Source organism: Alligator mississippiensis, chromosome 2, assembly GCF_030867095.1.
Source record: "Alligator mississippiensis isolate rAllMis1 chromosome 2, rAllMis1, whole genome shotgun sequence".
Classification (NCBI taxonomy): Eukaryota; Metazoa; Chordata; order Crocodylia; family Alligatoridae; genus Alligator; species Alligator mississippiensis.
This window is the reverse complement of record NC_081825.1, coordinates 232,653,125-232,672,225: the sequence shown is the minus strand read 5'-3', so window position 1 is coordinate 232,672,225 and position 19,101 is coordinate 232,653,125. Positions and strand designations below refer to the sequence as shown.

At 45.8% G+C, this 19,101-nt stretch overlaps 1 protein-coding gene across 1 annotated transcript; it reads left to right on the top strand.

Moving 5' to 3' along the window:
* The first annotated feature begins 982 nt into the window (after positions 1-982).
* CCDC177 (coiled-coil domain containing 177) lies at positions 983-8,085 on the top strand. The gene has a single exon (XM_014602099.3). It carries the CDS (start codon positions 988-990, stop codon positions 2,977-2,979), a length of 1,992 nt encoding a protein of 663 aa, XP_014457585.2. The 5' UTR covers positions 983-987; the 3' UTR covers positions 2,980-8,085.
* Positions 8,086-19,101: the final 11,016 nt, after the last annotated feature.

Here is a 19,101-nt window from a genome sequence, read left to right as displayed (position 1 = left end):
TCTGTCGCGCAAACTGGAGCCCCCCCCCCCCCCCCGGCTTCCTAGAGAAACCCGGTTGCTCATCAAATCCCAGCCTCCCAGGAGCAGCTCTGGTGGGAGGCGGTGGTAAGTTGCGAGCGCTGCAGGGGAGAGGGATGCGAGGCCGGGAGGGGCAAGGCGATGCTCGGGGCTCGGGGGAAGTAGCGCAGAGCCGGCTACAGCCGCCAGGTGAGGTGTGCGGGGAGCCCTGGAGGGGCCGAGCAGGCGGCAGCCGAGGGACAAAGCCCGCGGGTGGGGAGGGGGGAGCCCGGGGGGCGCGAGTCCGGCTCAGGGGCAGACGGAGGGGAAGCGGCCACTGCCGGGGGCAAAGGGACGGGGTGGGGGGGGCAGGGCGTGTGGATGTGGGGGGAAGCAGGGGCCACTGCGCTGCGGCGAGCACACACACAGCACACCAGAGGGTGTTTGCCTGTTCCTACCCCGCTTCCTCCCAACACACACACAAACACACACAGTCCTCCCTCTTTACACACACACACACACACACACACACACACATACACACACACACACACACACACACACACTTTGCAGCCCAGCCCGGAGCGCCTGACAGCCCCTTTGCCACGCACAGACACACGTGTTGTTCCCGGGATCTCGCTCTCTCTCTCTCTCTCTCTCTCTCTCTCTCTCTCACACACACACACACACACACACCCTTCCCCTCCCCCACACGTGTTATTCCCGGGATCTCTCACGCACATTATTCCCCAGGATCACACACACACTCCTCACTGCCCCCATACACAGACATGTTACACGCGCACACCCCACAGTTCTGCACTGAGAAAACCAAGGGGGTGTTTGCCTGTTGCTACCCCCCTCCTAATACACACACGTGTTACTCGCGGGATCTCTCTGTCACACACACACACTATTCCCCAGGACCCCCCCCCCCGGGCGTTGCCCCCCGCCCCGCTGACCGGCCCGTGTCCTTGCAGGCCAGCGGCCATGGTGGACCCGGTGGCGGAGCCGGGCGAGGAGCAGCGCGCGGCGCCGGGCGGCGCGGCGGGAGATGGGGCGGCCGGCGCCGCCGCGGGAGCCGCACCGCAGCCACAGCCACAGCCACAGCCGCCGGGGCCGGGGGAGCCGGGCCGGCCCCGCGAGCAGTCGCCACTGCTGCACCTGGACCTGTACAACTTCGACTGCCCGGCGGCGGAGGGCAGCCGCTACGTGCTGACCAGCCCGCGCTCGCTGGAGGCCTGCGCCCGCTGCGCCGTCAAGCCCGTGGAGCTCCTGCTCCGGCCCCTGGGCGAGCTGGTGCGGGAGGCCCCGGGTCGCTCCATGCGGGTGGCCGCCGGCCTGTACGAGGCCTACGAGCTGGAGCGGCAGAGGAAGCTGCGGCAGTGCCGGGAGGAAAGAGAAAGGATTATCCGCGAGGAGAAGCGCAGAATTTTCACCCCCCTGGCCAGCGGCAGCCTGCCCTCCTCCCCTGCCTCCCGCCTGGCCTTCAAAGCTGCCTCGGATGGCACCTGCTCACCAGCCGCACAGGCAGGGGCAGGGGTAGAGGCGGGGGCCAGCGCCGGGACCACCCCTACAGGGACCAAGACCAAGAGCCACTCCCTGGATTCCCTGCAAAAGAGGAGAGAGGGTTTCTCAGCCAAAACTTCCTCCGATTCAGGGGCATCCTCCTCCTACAGCGGGGAGAGCCCTCGGGACAAATGGGCCAAAAGCATCCCCAGGACTAGGACGGTGGCTGCCATGAACTCCCTCGTGGGCCGGAGCTTCAGCCTGGGGGATCTGAGCCACTCCCCGCAGACCACCAAGAAGGTGGAGAAGATCGTCAAGGAGGTGAAGAGGAAGAAGGGTCTCAAGGAGGTGTCAGAGAGGGACAGGAAGATTGCGGCTCTGATGATTGCCAGGCACCAGGAAGCCAGTCTCCTGAACGAGCAGAGGTACACGGCACATCTCCAGTGGGACAGCCAGCGGCGGCAGGCGGAGCAACGCAAGGAGGAGGAAGAGAAGGAGAAGCAGAGGGCGCTGCTGCAGTGCCACAAGATGTGGGAGTCCCGGGTGGAGAAGCGCCGGGGGAAGCTGAACCAAGAGCAGCAGGAGGCAACCCTACTGAAGCAGCGGCAGTGCCTGATATATGAAGAGAGGTGGAAAGAGCAGGCGGAGAAGCAGGAGAAGATGAAGAGGGAGAAGCTGGAGAGGGCCAGCCGAGAAGACAAGCAGAAGAAGTTCCATCAGGAGCACAACCTCAAGTCTAAGGAGGAGGACAAGAAAGAGCACCTGGAGCGTGAGGAACAGCTCCTGCAGGAGAAGCTGTCCAGTGCTGCACAAAAGAAGCTGAGGAAGGAGCTGCAGCTGCAGAAGGAGAAGAAGCTGCTCCATCAAGCAGAGAAGCTGAAGCATGACGCCTTGCTCAAGGAGTTGTCCTGGCATGAGGCAGAGGAAAAGGAGATGCTAAAGGCCTCCCTGGAGATGAACCTGAACAAAGCCCAGGAAAACTATGAGCAGCTGGTAGAGAAGAGGAACCAGGACATGAAGGAGAAGGCCAAGCGAGGGGAGATGCAGTTCCAGAGAGCCAAATTATCAGCAGAGAGGAAAGAAAAGGAGCAGAAAGAGCACTTAGAGGCCCTGGCCAGAGCCACAGAGAGGAAGCTCCAGCATGCTGCCCAGGTGGCTGAGGAGGTAGTCCAGCAGAAAGCCCGCAAGGTAGTCCAGAGCCGACTGGAGAAGGAAAAGGTGCAGAAGATGAACAAGCAGAAAGTGGAGCAGTGCGAGGACTTGCGGCGCAGGGAGATCCTCCTTTCCATTGAGAAGAAGCTGGAAAGGAGTGAACAGTTCTTCAGGGATAAAAAAACTGTCCTGGAAAATGCCAGGTCTATTGCCCGGGCATCCTTCCACGTCCGGGAAAAGGTACGGGAGGAGACGAACACACGTACCTTTGACAAGATGGCCTTTGAGGCAGAGTTGCATGCCAGCCTGGATAAAAAATGAGAGGTCTTTCTGTGGATGATGGGAAATGCATCACCTGGCACCCACCATAACGCAGTAGAAAGCTCTTTCATGTGGGAACACGATTTCATTTTTTTTTAAATCCTGAGTTACTGTTTGTGGGAACCAGGGTACCGCACAAAAACCATGGCAGCTATTTCACATACCTTTATAAATACAATTTTATTTTGGGGGTTGTTCTAGGAGACGGACCTCAGTTCTCTCTACCAGAAGAGAAACTATCCCATCTCCACCTGACACAAAGCCATGTACACAAATTAAAGCAAGAGCGCACACATTTACTGAATGAGGGCTGCAGTGGCAACTTGCCAGAAACCTGTAGGTTTCTTCTAATTTGCCTAAAAATAGAACTGATTGCAGTCATCCTCATCTTTAATATGGAAATGCACAGAGTCAAGATTATAGGGCTAAGCGTAAGGCACCTCATTTTGATTTGAGTGGCTTTTCAACTTGAAACAAGTCCTGCTTGCTTGAATCTGTTGTCTCCTCCACACTAATGATGAGAATGGCTCCTTTATAGAACTCCATGGGGTGCATCTGGTTCCTGGGTTGCACTTTATCCACTTCTGATATAAAATGCAGAAAGAAGGTGCCTATAATAAGATTTTTTTTAACACCATGCAAGTAGATGCCATGATCAGAGCTGGGCAGATACTGCAAACTACAATTCACAACCACTAACTATAACACTAAACTTTGCTTTTATCGTCTTGACAACCCCTTTCATTCACCTTGCACAGACATTCAGACAAAACCGTTGTTACAGAAAAGGGAATGTCATATATACAGTTGTATTCCCAGGAGTATTTGCACTGGAAGTGATTGTCTGGATTTCTGGAGAGGTCTGTCTGTGTTGTGCACCTAACCAATCACGGATCAGAAATAGCACCATGTGACAGGTGCCCAATCACACAGTTTTAAGAGCAGATTATGAACAACTACTAGAAGTAAATTGGTGAAATGTTCTGAAGTAATTCACACATTTGAGTTACCTTTGTGCAGATCATTTGTTGAACAATTTCAGATCGGGACCCAGCTTTTGAAACACTGCCTGCTCACAGATCATTTCTAACAAAAAAATTAACAAGTAAATTATTTGCAGTGAATACTTACTGAGCTCTAATCATGGCCTGCTACACAGGACATTGGTGCTAATGACTACTATGTTCTTTATGGCACATAAGACAATAGATGTACATTTTGGAACAAATTAAGACTTGTTATTAATTTACTCAGGAGGGGACCATGGCATTCTTACAGCTCTAACCAGTTACTGGATAGCATGGAATTAATCCTTCTGTTATTAATGAAGGAGGACTATTAAAAGCCTGCCCCAAACTCATGGAAAACATTCAATCTAGAGAACATTCTGCTGAGCTTTGCCGTATGTATTTTTCTCCTGGATTATTGTTATCAGAACACATCTGTATGAAAACAGAAATCTTTGCTAGGTTTCTTCTAAGTTTATGGTATAACTAGCTGCTTCTTCCCTACACTTCACCACCTGTGACATCATGCTGGGCTGCTGTGGAAAAGGTGCTGATAGAAAGGTCACAAATAGAACATGCTCAGCTCAGATGAGGTGAGGCAGTGGGAGCAACAAAGATCCTGTGTTCATGCAAATGACTATACACAAAGCCAGGGGAAGAAAGATGGGAAATAGTATGTGAGAGATTCTATATGGAATACTTTTCAACATTTTGCTTGAGGTGGCAGGCAATCTTAAAACGTTTTTGAAGGAGGATGTAATGTTCATAGCAACACTAGCAGTAGCTCAAAAGCATTCAGACCCTGGAAACAGGATACAACCAGTGCTGGAAGCAAAAAAAGTCAGTTTTCCCGACTTTGATTTAATTTATTTAGCTTGGTGACTAATAAACGAGTTTGGGCTAGTGTGAACAGCAGGGGACTAAGAGTCAGAAGGCTTGGATTTTGTTCCCAGCTCTGCCAGTGACTTGACACTGAGCAGGTCATTTTGAGCTGATCCTTCTCCCACTGAAATGAGTAGCAAAACTCCCAAGAGAAGCAGAATTGGGTTCATAGCCTTGCTATGCCTCATTTACCCTCTGGGGTAAATGGAGGCTAATGATACCACACTTTTTAAAGGCCGCTGAGATCTTCAGACAAAAGGTGCTAAAGAAGTGCAGAGTATTAAATATTATTTATGAGCCTATTTATTTTGTCTGTATTTAGTTAGGCAGTACAGGAAAACATACCTTTTAGGGACTGTGTTCACTTTTAGAAAGTACACCAGGTTACATCAAATGGCAAGAATATTCAAAACCATTGTTGGGGGATGGGAGGAGGAACAGTGCTGGATCCCTGCCCTCAGATAGAATCCATTTGCCTTTGAATATTCCCAATGATCTGAATGGCTAATGGGCTTTAATTTAAGGCCACTTTCATGGAATAATTCCCCTTTCTGCCATTTGTCCACTTAATTGTTATATTCAGCACCACTTGCTTTACTATATAGGGAACTGCTTTCTCATTTTTTAAACTAAACATACAATGTAAAAAATGTTTTCCAAATGATATTTCTCTCTCTCTCTGTACATATACACACTACATTTACTATATGTATATGTAAGTACACACACATACCATATATCACATACAATATATATCAAACATAGACCATATAATATTGTAAATGTAGTGGGTCTGACCAGAGTCTATATGGGGGAATCTGTGGAATCTTTTAATTGATTTCATATGCTTTACATCAAGCCCAGAAAAGCAAATGTTAAGACATGCTGATGACACTAAAAGACACATTGACAATTTGGGCAGAGGCCTGAGAGCTACTCCTCAGGTCTGCTCCCGCTTCTGTTGATTTCGATGAGAATTTTACAGCTGACTTAATTGGGACTAGAATTAGACTCCTGAATGTGTGTAACATATATTTATATTTGTTATTGTATTTTCAGTACTGAAGTGCAGTTATCAGAGAACCAAAAGCCCCCAAATGCAACGCTCCATCTGGCTGCTCAGAATAAGTTTGAAAACCTGAAAACCAGGAGCTGTAATTTTTTATTTTTTAATAGAGCACACATTTTTCCTTCTTACGAAGCAAAATGCAGATAACACTTTAGCCATACCAAGAAAGAAGGTAATCTCTGCTGGTTCTTCAGAAGGACAGTTAAGCATAACTGCATCTTGAGCTATTCATTATTTTCATTAATCCAAATATTTTGTCATTAGACTAACACTTATATGCTGTGTAAGGACCACTGCAGAATTTAAAAAGTTGCACTTAAAACACCATCAGGATGTATCTGTCCAGGTCTGTAGTCAGATCTACGCTTCATATTGACCTCTGTATCTGTTGGGCCAACTCTACACCCAGATCTAAATACCCTTCAACTATGCTAAGGTTCAAATCCAGATTCAATCTTCGAGACTTCAGCTGATGACCACTTCATTGATGGTTACTATTCTTGCTTGATCTGGTTAGAATTTGCCAACTGTGACTGCCTGAAAAGTTATCTGAACATTAGATGTCAATACTATGATAAAAGACTACGGTATCCTTTGGATGTACAAAGCAGAATTCTACGACCCTATCCTACTGGTCTTTCTCAGGTAAAACTCTCATTGATCTAAGCTGGAGTTTTGCTTGATTAAGACAAAATGATCAAGACTAAGAGCGCTCAAACCCTGGCCTGTGTACTGGATCTGGCCTCCCTGTACCAGGTCATCCAGCCCACGGGACTCCCTATGGGTATGCGGGGAACTCCATAAGCCGTGGCCCTGCATGCTAGACTGGGTGGCAGTGCATGGCCCTGATCCTGGAACATGAGGCCAAGCAGATGTGACATAACGCCTTGCAGCCCTGGTCTCGGCATGTAGAGTCTGATCCGTTCACCTGGCCCATAGGGCCAAAACACTGAGCAGCTCTGATCAAGACCATAACAATGGAAGAAGAGATTCCGCCCCTGCCCCTGCCCTTCCCCGCCCACATTGTGTATGAGATAAAAAAGACATTATAAAAATTAAGGTTCACACACTTACATGCTTTTCTATTGCAAGGCTATTAGAACAAGCCATATTGTTAGCCAGAATTCTCTGTTTGGTTCTGTAGTACAGTTCTTTTATTCCACAGTTCACCTCTGCATTTACTCCACGGGAAGTTATTCCTTATGGGACAACTTGGAGATTATACCATAGAATGAAAGCAGAGTCTGCAACAAAGATATCTGCGTGACAGATCCAAGAGGAGGAATTGTTCATTGGGTATGCTTCAAGGTCTGGACTGGATTGGGGAATTTAGGGAAATACATAGCTTGCTTTCCAGGATCTGGGCACAGGTTTGTTAAGTCCTGTCTACACACCTATGATAGCAGTCTTTATGTAACGCTTAAGAGAAATAATATGTCATCTCCCCTGTTGATCCGACACCTGAGCTAGCTGAAGTATCTCTGCACAGCATTGTATTTGACCATACAGACATACTAATGAGCCCAGGTGGCTGAGCAGTGCTGTACATAGGGGAAGACCTTTCTTCCTGACCCCCTGATCACATCAGAACATTAATTTGATTTCCAGAGGTTCTGCTTGCCTGTTAATTAATTGTTGCTGAATAAGAACAGAATTGTCATACTAGGATTTTATGGTGGTGCATGCAATAGTTTTACTTAAAAAAAAAAGATGCCAATCTATGATGGGGAGAGAATATGCCTAAATAACAAGATGAGCATCAGAGTCCCCCACACACTTTTACTCTCATTTCAGTAGTTAATACAGGCCAGAATTGTTTGCAGACAGCAGGAGCACCTCAGCTGGCTCCACAGCCCTTGTTCCTAGAAGCCACATGGATGGGCTCTGAAAAGGACTGCGTGCCATGAGTAATGTAGTTAAGGGGGGGCAACCAGGGCATCAGTCCCAGGCATTAAGTTGCAGGACAGTGATGCAAAAAAAGCAGCTACTGTACTACCGGCCCAGCTGCTGCCACCAGTGGCCTAGCCACTGATGTGGCCCCATGTGCCACTGCCACCACCCAGGGTGCAGAAGTGCTCAGGTTCACCTCTGCATGCTGTTATCAGCTGTGGCTCAAGTTTACTATAATAAAACTGCTAAGTGTTTTAAGGATTTGCTGAAGTGGGTCCTTTGGGAGCTAGTTTGCTGGAAAAAAGCTTAGATCGGGGAAGATTATCATAAATACAAAGGGCAGTGAGATGCCCCAGTTCCTGTTTACCCTCTGAAAAACCAACCCCATATTTTATTTGGACCAGTTCACCCAGCTTTATGTAGTAAGGCTCTGAAACTAAACCTCAGGCCCAAACATGCCTCAGTTATGAATGTGTTCAAAATCCAAATCTAGAAGTGAATCTCACAGTTGTCTCCTTTGTATCAAGCCACTACAATCACTCATTTCTGACTTACTGACTTCTGTGGCATTTTGCCTGGGGAAGGACTTCCAGTTTGATCATTAGTAATACAATAAACCTCAAGTCCTAACTGCTCTGTAACTCTGGGATAACTCCAGGTCTGGGTTAGAGTTTGGCATCTTGAGTCCATTCCTAACAGCTGCTGTTCTGCAAAATGTGAATGGGTTTATGGCAAATTCTAGGCCAGAAGGAGCTACCAATTGTCACGTAATTTTGCATACATCTCCTGCCTCCGCTCTATTTATATACTCTGTAGCAATCATCAGTGTCTGAGAGAATAATACTAACAATGCCATTCTAGTCTTACAGTGCTTCACAAATCTGCCCACAATAAGTCTCACAACCTATCTGTATGGTAGGGGAGCATTATTTTCCCCATTTTAAGATGTGGAAACTGAAGCAGAGAGAAATTAAATGACTTGCCCAAGGTTATGTCAGGAATCAGTGGTAGAGCTGAGATCACCAGTTGGGCATACTCTGACTCATGCCTCTTAATTGTAAAGGAGGTCATTTCAGCAGCAGTTCTAAGCTTTGCTTTCCAGGGGGTTCTGATGTGGAGAATCACATGTTTAGAGCAAAACGCCACCATTCACTCTCCTGCACTATGCTCAGGACCTTTGGGCCTGTAAATTTTCACCTTTGTTGTGTAGAGGACCTTAAGATGCAGTTGCACTGGCAAGGCTCCATGGGCAGCTGCCTTTATGGGTAGCTGCCTGTCAGGAGTGAAATACATTGGCAAAATCATTGGGGAGCTATGAACCAAAATAACAAAAATAGGGTTCAATTCATCCTAGAAGTAACTGTACAGAAGTCACTGGAGTTAAACCAGGAATTAATGTGGTTTACACCAGTAGTGCACAACCTCCTGCCCATCGGTCAAATGTGGTCCATGGAGCTGTGTCATCCAGTCTGCTGGGTAGTGGGGGAGCAGTAGCAACATTAATTACCATTCCCTTGCTACCAGATTTCCAGATGCATGCAGAGCTTGGCAGGCTGGATATGATGGCCCTGCCCCAATGCATAGGCTTGCTCCATGCCAGATCCAGTGGGATCAATCTGGCATGCAGCTGGATCCAGGTGCATGCAGTTGGGCCAGTATATAGCTGGATGTGGGTGCATGGGGTTGGTCCAGTGTGTGAGGCTGGATCCAGGCGCATGGGATTGACTGGTATACAGCCAGATCCAATGCATGGGATCAGGCTGCCATGCAGGATTGTACCTATGGAACAACCCCATGTGCTGATCCTGTGTGAAATCTGGTCACTCATTTAGCCTGAAGGATTGGAAGTTTAGGTGTCACTAGTTTACACTGTCTAACCTCTGCTGTGTTCCTGATAATCCTTTTGAATCACTGACTTAGATCTCTTATCTGATGGACAAAATCCCCAGGAGCCTTAGGATGCCTCATTTTCTAATCCTGGAGACCTATCCATACAGTGGGATGGGGGGATCACGTAATTGCTTGTATTTTTAGGTACAGCCACGGCCATGGGTTTGTCAATATTGTGTGCTGTGCACAATTTCCCTGAATGTTTACAAAAGAAAAACAAAAGAAAAGTGCTTCTGCTTGAACAGTTTCAGCTCATCTGAGATGGGGAGGGGAGAGCACCATATAGCTGCTTTCTATAGCATTGAGCCAAAATGCAAAGAGGGGCAGGAGGAGCTAGCGGGGGAGTGAAGACATTTGATGCTAGTGGAAAAGGTGGGAACATTATATCCTTTTTTGGAGATGAGAGGAAGAGAGGGCTGGGATGGGGGTTTGTTTCTCTTCATCCTTAATCAATACCAAGGGAGGCCTCACTTGTTAGAATGGGCTTAAATTATGTATTTGGGAAGGAGAGGAGGCGCTTGAATTTCTGATGTCAGCTTCAGCAGGGACCATAGAACCATAGGGCTGGACATCCTTGTGAAACCAACTCTCGTCCAACCCTCTGCCCCGAGTCAGGATAAATGTGCCCAGGCCATCCTCACCAGTATTTGCCTTGCCTGTTCTTAAACCCGACCCTGGAGAAGGAAAGTCTACATTTTCCCTAGTGTGCCATTCCCTGTGCTTAACTTTCCTCAATCCGCTTTATTTGAAACTATCACTATGATTTACAGGCTTTCTGCTCAGAAACACCCATTCTGAATGAATGCAGCTTCTCAATTTGAATTCTTGCATAATTACACTGCAAAAACCAACCATTTCCTCAAAGTGAGATTAATGATGTGACAAACAAGATCACTCATAACAAAAACTACTGTTGATTAGAGCTTTTTGGGGGGGGATTTGAACTAAAAAAAAAAGTCCCTTAAAGATTCCTGTTCTCAAACCAAGTCTGCCATTTGACAGGAAGCTCAGTATTAATGGATGAGCCAGTGGTATGGCCAATGTACCCAAAACCCATTCCCAACAGTATCAGCATTCCTCTCCCTTTTAATCAGGAGCAAATTTTGTTTCTCCAGATTAAATCGGTTCACTCTATAAACTACATCCTTTTCCCAGGCACCCACTGCAAGAGCCTTTCTACTCCTCTTTAATGCTCCCTGAGCCCAGGCTGCTTTTATGTCCCAGCACACCTGATTCAGAATCAAACTTTTAGTGTCTGACCCCAGGACTCATTTCTTGCACCTGGAGAGGTGGGCCAAACTGAACACTGTGCACTTGATCCCCAATCACTGCTTCCCCTGTGACAGCCACTTTGTCTTCATCTTCATGAATGCTTAATGCACAATTCACTGTGAAAAATCCATCACAACTATGATCAAGTCAGCACTTTAGTCCTTTGACTGAAGCAGGTTAAAAGTCTACAGATGAATTAGAGCCTGGTAGGGTACTGAAGCAACATTGTTGTTTGGGTTTGTTTTTTAAAATAGCAGCACAATGTGTTGGCATTATTACCTAGCATTTACCCGCATTCCCAGGAAGTATATAATGGATGTGTTCCAGCCATCACACCAGGAGATGCGTAATTTTATTCCCTCAAGAGTACAAATGATAAGAACTTGTCTGTGGTGCTAAGCAAGGGAGGAACACAACTCCTACAATGTTAACTCTTTAGGATAACTTGGCCCTAAAAGGAGGCCTGATAAAAGCTCTCTGAAGTCAGTGGGAAACTATGGGAATGGCAGACCTGAGAGCTTCAGTTCAGGGACAAAAAATTCCTGTGGCCTGATTTGTGTCCAGGCCAGCAGAGTCTGTATGCTTTATTATGGAAAAGAATGGCTTTACAGCACATGGATGTCTAGTGCTGCACATGTAGGATTCAAGCCCACAAAGAATCCTGCAGTAGACTTGGAGAAATGACCTTTCCAACCCTAAAGGGGATGGACACATGCTATGATATGATTAAGTCCTGGTATTAAATTCAATGCTTTATGCAGCACTTGCTTGAGTGGCTGATATTTACCTGTGTTTGCTGTCAAGTAAAGTCTGCGTTCTGCATGACTATGTGCAGGAAGTGCCACTCTGTGGGTCACGTTGCTTCTTGGATGCTGCAAATTCTAGGATGGGTTCTGGGCAAATGAGGCAATATCTTGTTACTTAGGCTTTCTGTGGTCTGCACAGAACCTGCACATGCTTCACCCCTCAGAAGAGCATAGCAGGTTCCCTGAGGTTCTGCCACAGTTTCCTGGACTCTGAAGCCACTCCTGTGCAGGGAAACATCTTTCAGGACCTGATGGAATCTGCAAACCTGTCTCTTAAAGAAACATTGTGCTGAACTACAGATTTCTTGCAATCACTGCATGGTCTTATTAAATTGGCAAGTCTCTCTCTGTAAAGACATAATGGAAGTGCCATGCAATTCATCCAGGATCTGACAAAAATCTGCAGGTTCTTGTCTTTAGAGAAACTGGACTTTAATGTAGAGACTAAGACACTCCTACAGGATCTCACTGAATCTTTAGGCTCCTCCACCTCCCCTTATTTAGATAGCAGCTTTCCATGTTTTCTCAGTACCTGTTATATAAGGTATCCTGTGACCTATCAGTACTTCTCTGAATCCTCTCCATGACAACACATTGTGATGTTCCAAGTATAAGGCATTTTGCTGCCTGCTGCATGCAAAGAAGCCTTGTTGGAAAAGCAGTACATTGGATGTAAGGGCATATTTAATAGCCTAACTCTTTTCACTAGAGAGCTGTAGTAGAAAGTGGTGAAGTGCATTCCAACAGAAATAAAAAGGATTACTTCATGATAGAGAGAAAAATAAGCCAAAGTGAGGGATTTAAATTACACTGGATGCATGTTGCAGTTTTTAGCCAAGGACCAGAAACATACTGTACACAGAAGCTCCTTCACATTATCTTACACATAGTTCCATTCCATAACATATCACAAAATTAATGAAGAGTTAAGGAGATTTTAAGAATCACAACTGAGAAAGGAGAACTATTTTCTCAAGGGATCTGTGACATCATTGATGGAGAGCTGATTAGGTGGAGAGAGACAAGAGTGCCAAGCATCTTATACCAACATTGAGAAGAACAATGCTCCAGAACAATGAGGGGAGGGCAGGGGGGCAATCTTTTTGGTGGATGTGCCACAAATAAGTGCCTCACCACCCGCAAGTGCCACTTGGATCTCCTTCCCCTACCCAGCTTGCTGCTCTGCCTTTCAGCTATTATGCTTTTTGCTCCCTGACCTATGGATTCCTGCCTGCTCTGCTTTCTGTCCTATCTGCCACATGTCCCACACAAAGGCTGCCCATGCATGCTGCAGATTGGCCACCCTTGCTCTAGATAAGTGGTGAGAGCAGGAAGGGATAGGTAGAGGCAAGATCCATTAGGCAGGTTGGAACAAGCCCGTGGAGGACTTAGGGTGATTTTGAACTTTAAGTAAAACTTGCTACCGGGTCTGCACAAGACTGGAATGCTAGTTAAGCAGCACAGGATTGCAGTTGCTCCCTTGGGGGTTTAGGTGACTGGTTGATATATTCTTTTTGAAGTGAGGGGTTATGTTTCATTCCCAGCCTTGCGGTGTTAGCAGACTGCCCTGGGGACCTCTCAGCTTCATAACCAGAGCATTTCTACCACCCTTCCTGTTCCCTTCCCAGTGTAAGACCTCTCAGATGTATAGCACCCCATGACAGACTCGCCCTCCTGCTCCTCCTTATTCAAGTCTGTTTTAAACCAAGTTTTAACTCCCATTAATCTGCTTCCTTTCAACTCCTCTTCACAAGCCTTTTGTTGTTTACCTCTAAAATGTGAAATACCAGCGCAACGCTCTTGTTCATTTGCCACTGACAGATGAGGAGAGAAAACTCTATATGAGCCTTTCCTTAAGACAACTGCAGGTGGCTATGAAGACAGTGGGTTCACTCCAGCCTGTAAGACTTTGGACCTGAATTTCCTAAGTTTCAATGGAATTTGCATCTAGACCTATTACAGAAATCAAATCCAGAGTCTGCAACTGACTAGTAATTTGAAGTAATCTGGAACTTTGGGTTGGGCCCATTTCTAGTTACAAGTCACCCTATAAAAGCCTCTGCACCCCAAAAGGAGGCCATCTATAAGCATCTCTCAGGTCTTGAGCAAAATGATGATCTGTAATTTTTAATTAATTTTCAGAAAAGTAAAATGCCTAAGGAATTTAGAAAGGGGCCTTCAGGACCACTGATCTGCATGTGCAATACTGTTCTGCACAAGCAGTGTGCTACTTTTGTACAAGCCACATGCCTGCTGAGGCCAAAGGCCCTGTTCTAACCTTGCATCTTTTATGAAGACCAGGCTAGAGGTTAGATGGAAACTGCATAGACTCTTATGGGATGAATGAGCAAAGTCAAACCTGGCCCAGAGTAAAGGCTTTGGCTCTTCCAGGTGAAACCTATCCTTTTCAGTCTTCCTTGGAACTTCTTTTGCACTTCTCATTTCCATGCCTCTGCCAGACTTTCCAAGCTTCCTAACAGGAGCCACTTTCCAGACACCTTAAAATAGCCAATGTCAGCCAGAAGAGGTAATGGGAGTCACACTGGTTGTCTGCAGTCCTTCCATCTCCAGTAGGGATGGTGTGCATTAAGGCCCTGCACTGCCTCCAGTCTCTGCAAGTGAGCAAACTCCTGCCTGAGAGCATACAAGGCATATGACCCTGCTGTCCTGGTGCTCACTCAGGCACCTTAGAAATAAGATTGCTAATCTCATTGATATATGTGCTGTATAAGGCATGTGGAAGCTGATTATAATAGGTAATCACAGGGCCATCTTATCCATATTTATTGAGAAGGCTAATTTTAGTGAGATGGTGAAAAGGAATACATATTTTGGGATTTGTCTTACTGGTCTTTCTCCTGCTGCTACTGATTTTGCACTGGGGTTGGAAACCCATGACTTGCACACAAGATCTCAGGAAAGCAGGGCAGGAAGAGACCTCATGTGGTCATCTACTCCGGCCCCCTACTCAAGCCAGGATCATACCTGACTAATCATCCTAGTCAAATGTCCAATTAATTTATTCTTATTACTTTGGTGTGAGATATGGGAGTCTCTCAGGCCCAAACAAGTCTATAGCATAACTCAGATTCAGTGACCAGGTCATTTAGCTAGGTGTAAGTTTAGCTATGGCCACACGCAGAGATGCTTCAGGTAAGCAGGGTGACAACTGCCATGTTGCTCTTCAAAACCTGAAGTGGTGCCACAGCTATACAGGACCCTGCAGCTGTCATTATTTCCATGAATACCAGGGAGCTAAATAGGAAAAGATTCAGGGGGCAGGGAAGGAGAGGAGGGTAATACTAATAAATACTGGTATTTTAAATCCAGATAAGTAGGAAACAAACCACTCAAAAACACGATCACCCGATGAGTAAGCATCACTAGTGACAGATATGCTTTGTGGTCCCAAAGTGAAAGCCCCGTGAAGTGGTCATACATTCAAGATACCTCCATTATATAACAGCTGATAAGATTAGTGTTCATGGAAACCATTTTTAGGAAAGAAAGAACCATCCATAGCACCTTTACCTTACCATTTTGCAGAGATGTCAACAAATTTTAGTACACCGGTAACATTTTGAAAGGACAACTGTTATAGAACCAACATCTCTAGCATCTCACCAGCCTAAGGTTACATCCAGTCTGATCATATCAAATCTGTAATAAGATCCTTATGCTGTACATAAAGGCATAATGTAATTGCTGTATATATATATAACCCTATATATATATATATATATATATATATATATATATATATACACACACACACACACACACACACACACAGCAATTATATTATGCCTTAAAGTTCAACATGAAATTAAATTGTTTTTATATATATATATATATATATATATATATATATATATATATATATATATATATATATAAAAACCCTTTCTAATTAAATTTCATGTTGAACTTTTGTGTACATGTTCAGGTGTTTGGTCCATCATTTGAGCTACTGGGTATAGTGGTCACTCAACTGGAAATACATGAAGGCTGGGTATGGGCTTGGGCTCTTTATGCCTTTTCCTAGAGAAATCTAGATCTGAATCTACATTCTAGTTACAAACAAAGTGAGTTCCTTATACACCACCCCAGTGTTTAATAGTTCATATTGGTCACAAAATAATCACTAGCCACTATGTATGATTAACATCTCTGTATTGACCACAGCTCTGAAATACCTGGAGCATGGTAGGCTCGAATGAAGGGGTCCCTTCCAACTCTGTGATTCTGAGGTCGGGGTGGTGGGACATGGGCAGAGTTGTATAGAAGGGTAGGACTGCAGTAGCAATTGGTGAGGACTGAGTGGTTAATGAAAGGAGAAGAGGAAGCCTGAATTGGCTTGACTTATCTAGTGATACTGGTTCCTTACTACAAAGTGCACAACAATTCAAACAGATCATCAGTCTTGAAAAGATCAGGGTTCATATCTTGCTCTATGGTACAAGAGCCTGTTTGACAGGAATTGTAGCTCTTCCTTCTTTTGGCAGGAAGGACACTAGAGCATGTTGGTCTGAATCACCATGGGCCAAGGCCTGACTTTACACTAGGGGCCAAGGCCTGACTTTACATCCTCCATTTTCCCTTCAAGCTTCCAGCTTCAGTGGACAGCAGACCTACAATCCCAGGAGAAGCTCTGCTTGGCACTAGTTTGGCAAACTACAAAATCCCTCTCTATAGCAGGGTCTTGCAAAAAGAGCAGGTCTTGAGCATAGTTGCTTGTCCTCTACTCTTGGGAGAGGACTGAGGGATACCCAACTTCCCATGTCTGCTCGAAAAGTAAAAAGTAAAGGAGTAAAAAGGAGACTCAAGTCCCAGGCCATTAGCAGCCAAGTACCCACGGGTCCACAGACTGGGCTGGCAGGTGAAACCGAGTTCTTCAAGGACACCCTAACCAGAGCTGGGCCCTGATCTACTTCCCTGGGAACTGTTCTGGCCCAAAGGGCAGAGCACGGGACAAGCAGACACTGCACAGCTGTTCAGTGGCAAGAGTGTCAGCCTGCCAAGGTGGAGGTCTTGGGTTCAAGAGTCAGAAGGCTGCCCTGTTCCAATACCACTGTTTCCCCCCACTCCCTCTTGGAATGAAAATTAAGGAGCATATTTTATGCCCAATATATTCCCCCTTCTGTCTGGCCAAGAGGTTAGCCTCTAGTTAGAAGGCATCAAGACCAAATTCAAGCCTCTTCATCTCTACATCCGAGTAGAAGGACTCAAAGAACAGAACACATCTGCATGCATGAACACCGTCTGGCACACAGGACAAAGTCTTAGGGATAGGCCAAGTCAGAGAGCTCAGGTGATTCCTGGAACCTAAGAGAGCTGTGTTGACAACCTAGGGTAACAAAAGAACCAAGTCAAGACCAATGTGGACCAACAGCAATCTTGAAAGTTCGTCCTGCAACTGCCTTCATTATCCCTTGCTCAAGTCAACACAATCTCCCGTTGACTTTCAAGAACAATACATTCACAGGTAAAAAGGGGAAGGGTGGAAATAGAACCATAATATGGTCTTTATGTATGCTAGCTAGCATGGAGGATAAGTGTGCAGAGGGACTATTTGATTCCTGGTATCTTAAAACCTTCAAAATAACTGTGGCTGTTAGACCATATGGTTGCCTCCACTCAATAAAAGCATACCCAACTTATGCCCTGGATATTTTTCCAGGCAGCCACTAAATTAACTTAGGCGGATGGGCATATACAATAACAGCTTCCAAAGGGTGAATATAGAATCTGATCCTCTGGTTTCAGCAGCCCCTGGAAATCACATACCAGAGGGATGTGGTTATCCAGGGCAGGGGCTTAATCACTCAGCAAAGCGCTCATCCCTCGACCTAGAGGTCAAGAATTTATCTTCCTGCCAGATCAAGCAGCCAGGGTTTGGAATGTACATGAAAGGGTAAGGCTGTCAGTGTCATCCACCAATCTATAGGCTTATCACTGTCTCTGGAAGCACAATGCATAGCAATTTGCCATTAAAAATTCAGTTTGGCTTTCCTCACCTGCCCTCACTACCCTCAGCTTCCTCAAATAGAAAATGAATGTCTCTCTCTCTTCTCCTTCCTCCCCCTCCCCCCAGGGAGTACCAGGCTTTGGCATCCAAGCATATTTGGCATTGGCAATGTGTTCTAAGGGGTAACATTATACAGATAAAGCTTTTAATAGGCAGTGAGGAATTAACCATGCACCAAACTGTAACCAGAGAAGAGAATATTAAAAGACAAAGGAAACACAAGTCTAGAAACAAGATTTTAGAAGGCAAAGGTCTGGTGTGTATCTTCTATAGGCAGGAGAAGCTCATGGTCACACATCAGCTAGCTATTAGGCCTTAATGTTATATTCCTTGACATCAATTAGAGTGTAGGGCTCACCTGGAAAGTAGAACTGGATTCTTAAAGAGACTGTACAGTGAATAGTGACAATACTGTTCCTCAGAGTTTTAAATACATAGAACTGAGCTCTGCAGTTGCTACCCAGAGAAGACTGAGCATTCCAGACTCTTATTAAAAATCTGAGCACTTCTTAAATAACAATAACACAGTACATCTTCCAGCTGACACCATTTTTGAAACCTCCATGAAGTCGTCACATCCTCCCAGTGAAACAGTGGCGTTGTATCCTTCACCCCATTTTACAGACGATGAAAATTGAGGCATGGAGCTAGTAAATGACCTTCCTGAAGGTCACAACACACACAAGCAACAGCAGAGCTGGGACCAGAACCCAGATCATTCTACTTCTCCATCTCCCCTGTGCTAGGCAGACAACCACCCTGTCATAATCTCCCATGTCTCTGCAGTCCAAATTATGTCTACAGTTATGCAGTGTTAACTACTACTGAAGCCTCTATGCAACTTCCATTGAAATCAGCTGAAGTCAGAAACAGTGTTTCCACACAACTTGGCAGGCAGGATACAGTTTAGCTTTTCTTCCCCCGAAGAATATCAATGTTAATAACCAATATTCAAAACCAACATTTCAAAAGGACCCGACTCTGCTTCACCGTTCCCCTAACCATGAATGCCAGAAATTGCCATGCAGGGAGAGCCATCACTGGTTTAATGCTGCCCAGCAAAAAAAAGTCAGGCAAATGAGACGGAGAGATGCAACACAAGAGAAGCAGCATTTATTTAAAAGCCTGAGATGTGCAAAGTGCCTGTACAGCAAATTCCGCTTCTGTGATATGCTTTAAATAGTAATATAAAGGTTTTAATGTATTCAACTCGGCCACACAGAGGGCCAAATTCCCAGCTGGTGTACTAACTAAAGTCAGCTACATCAACTGAACATC

What these genes read in the sequence shown, in the direction of transcription:
- CCDC177 (XM_014602099.3), top strand. Translation starts at nt 988, where the DNA reads ATGGTGGACCCGGTGGCGGAGCCGGGCGAGGAGCAGCGCGCGGCGCCG.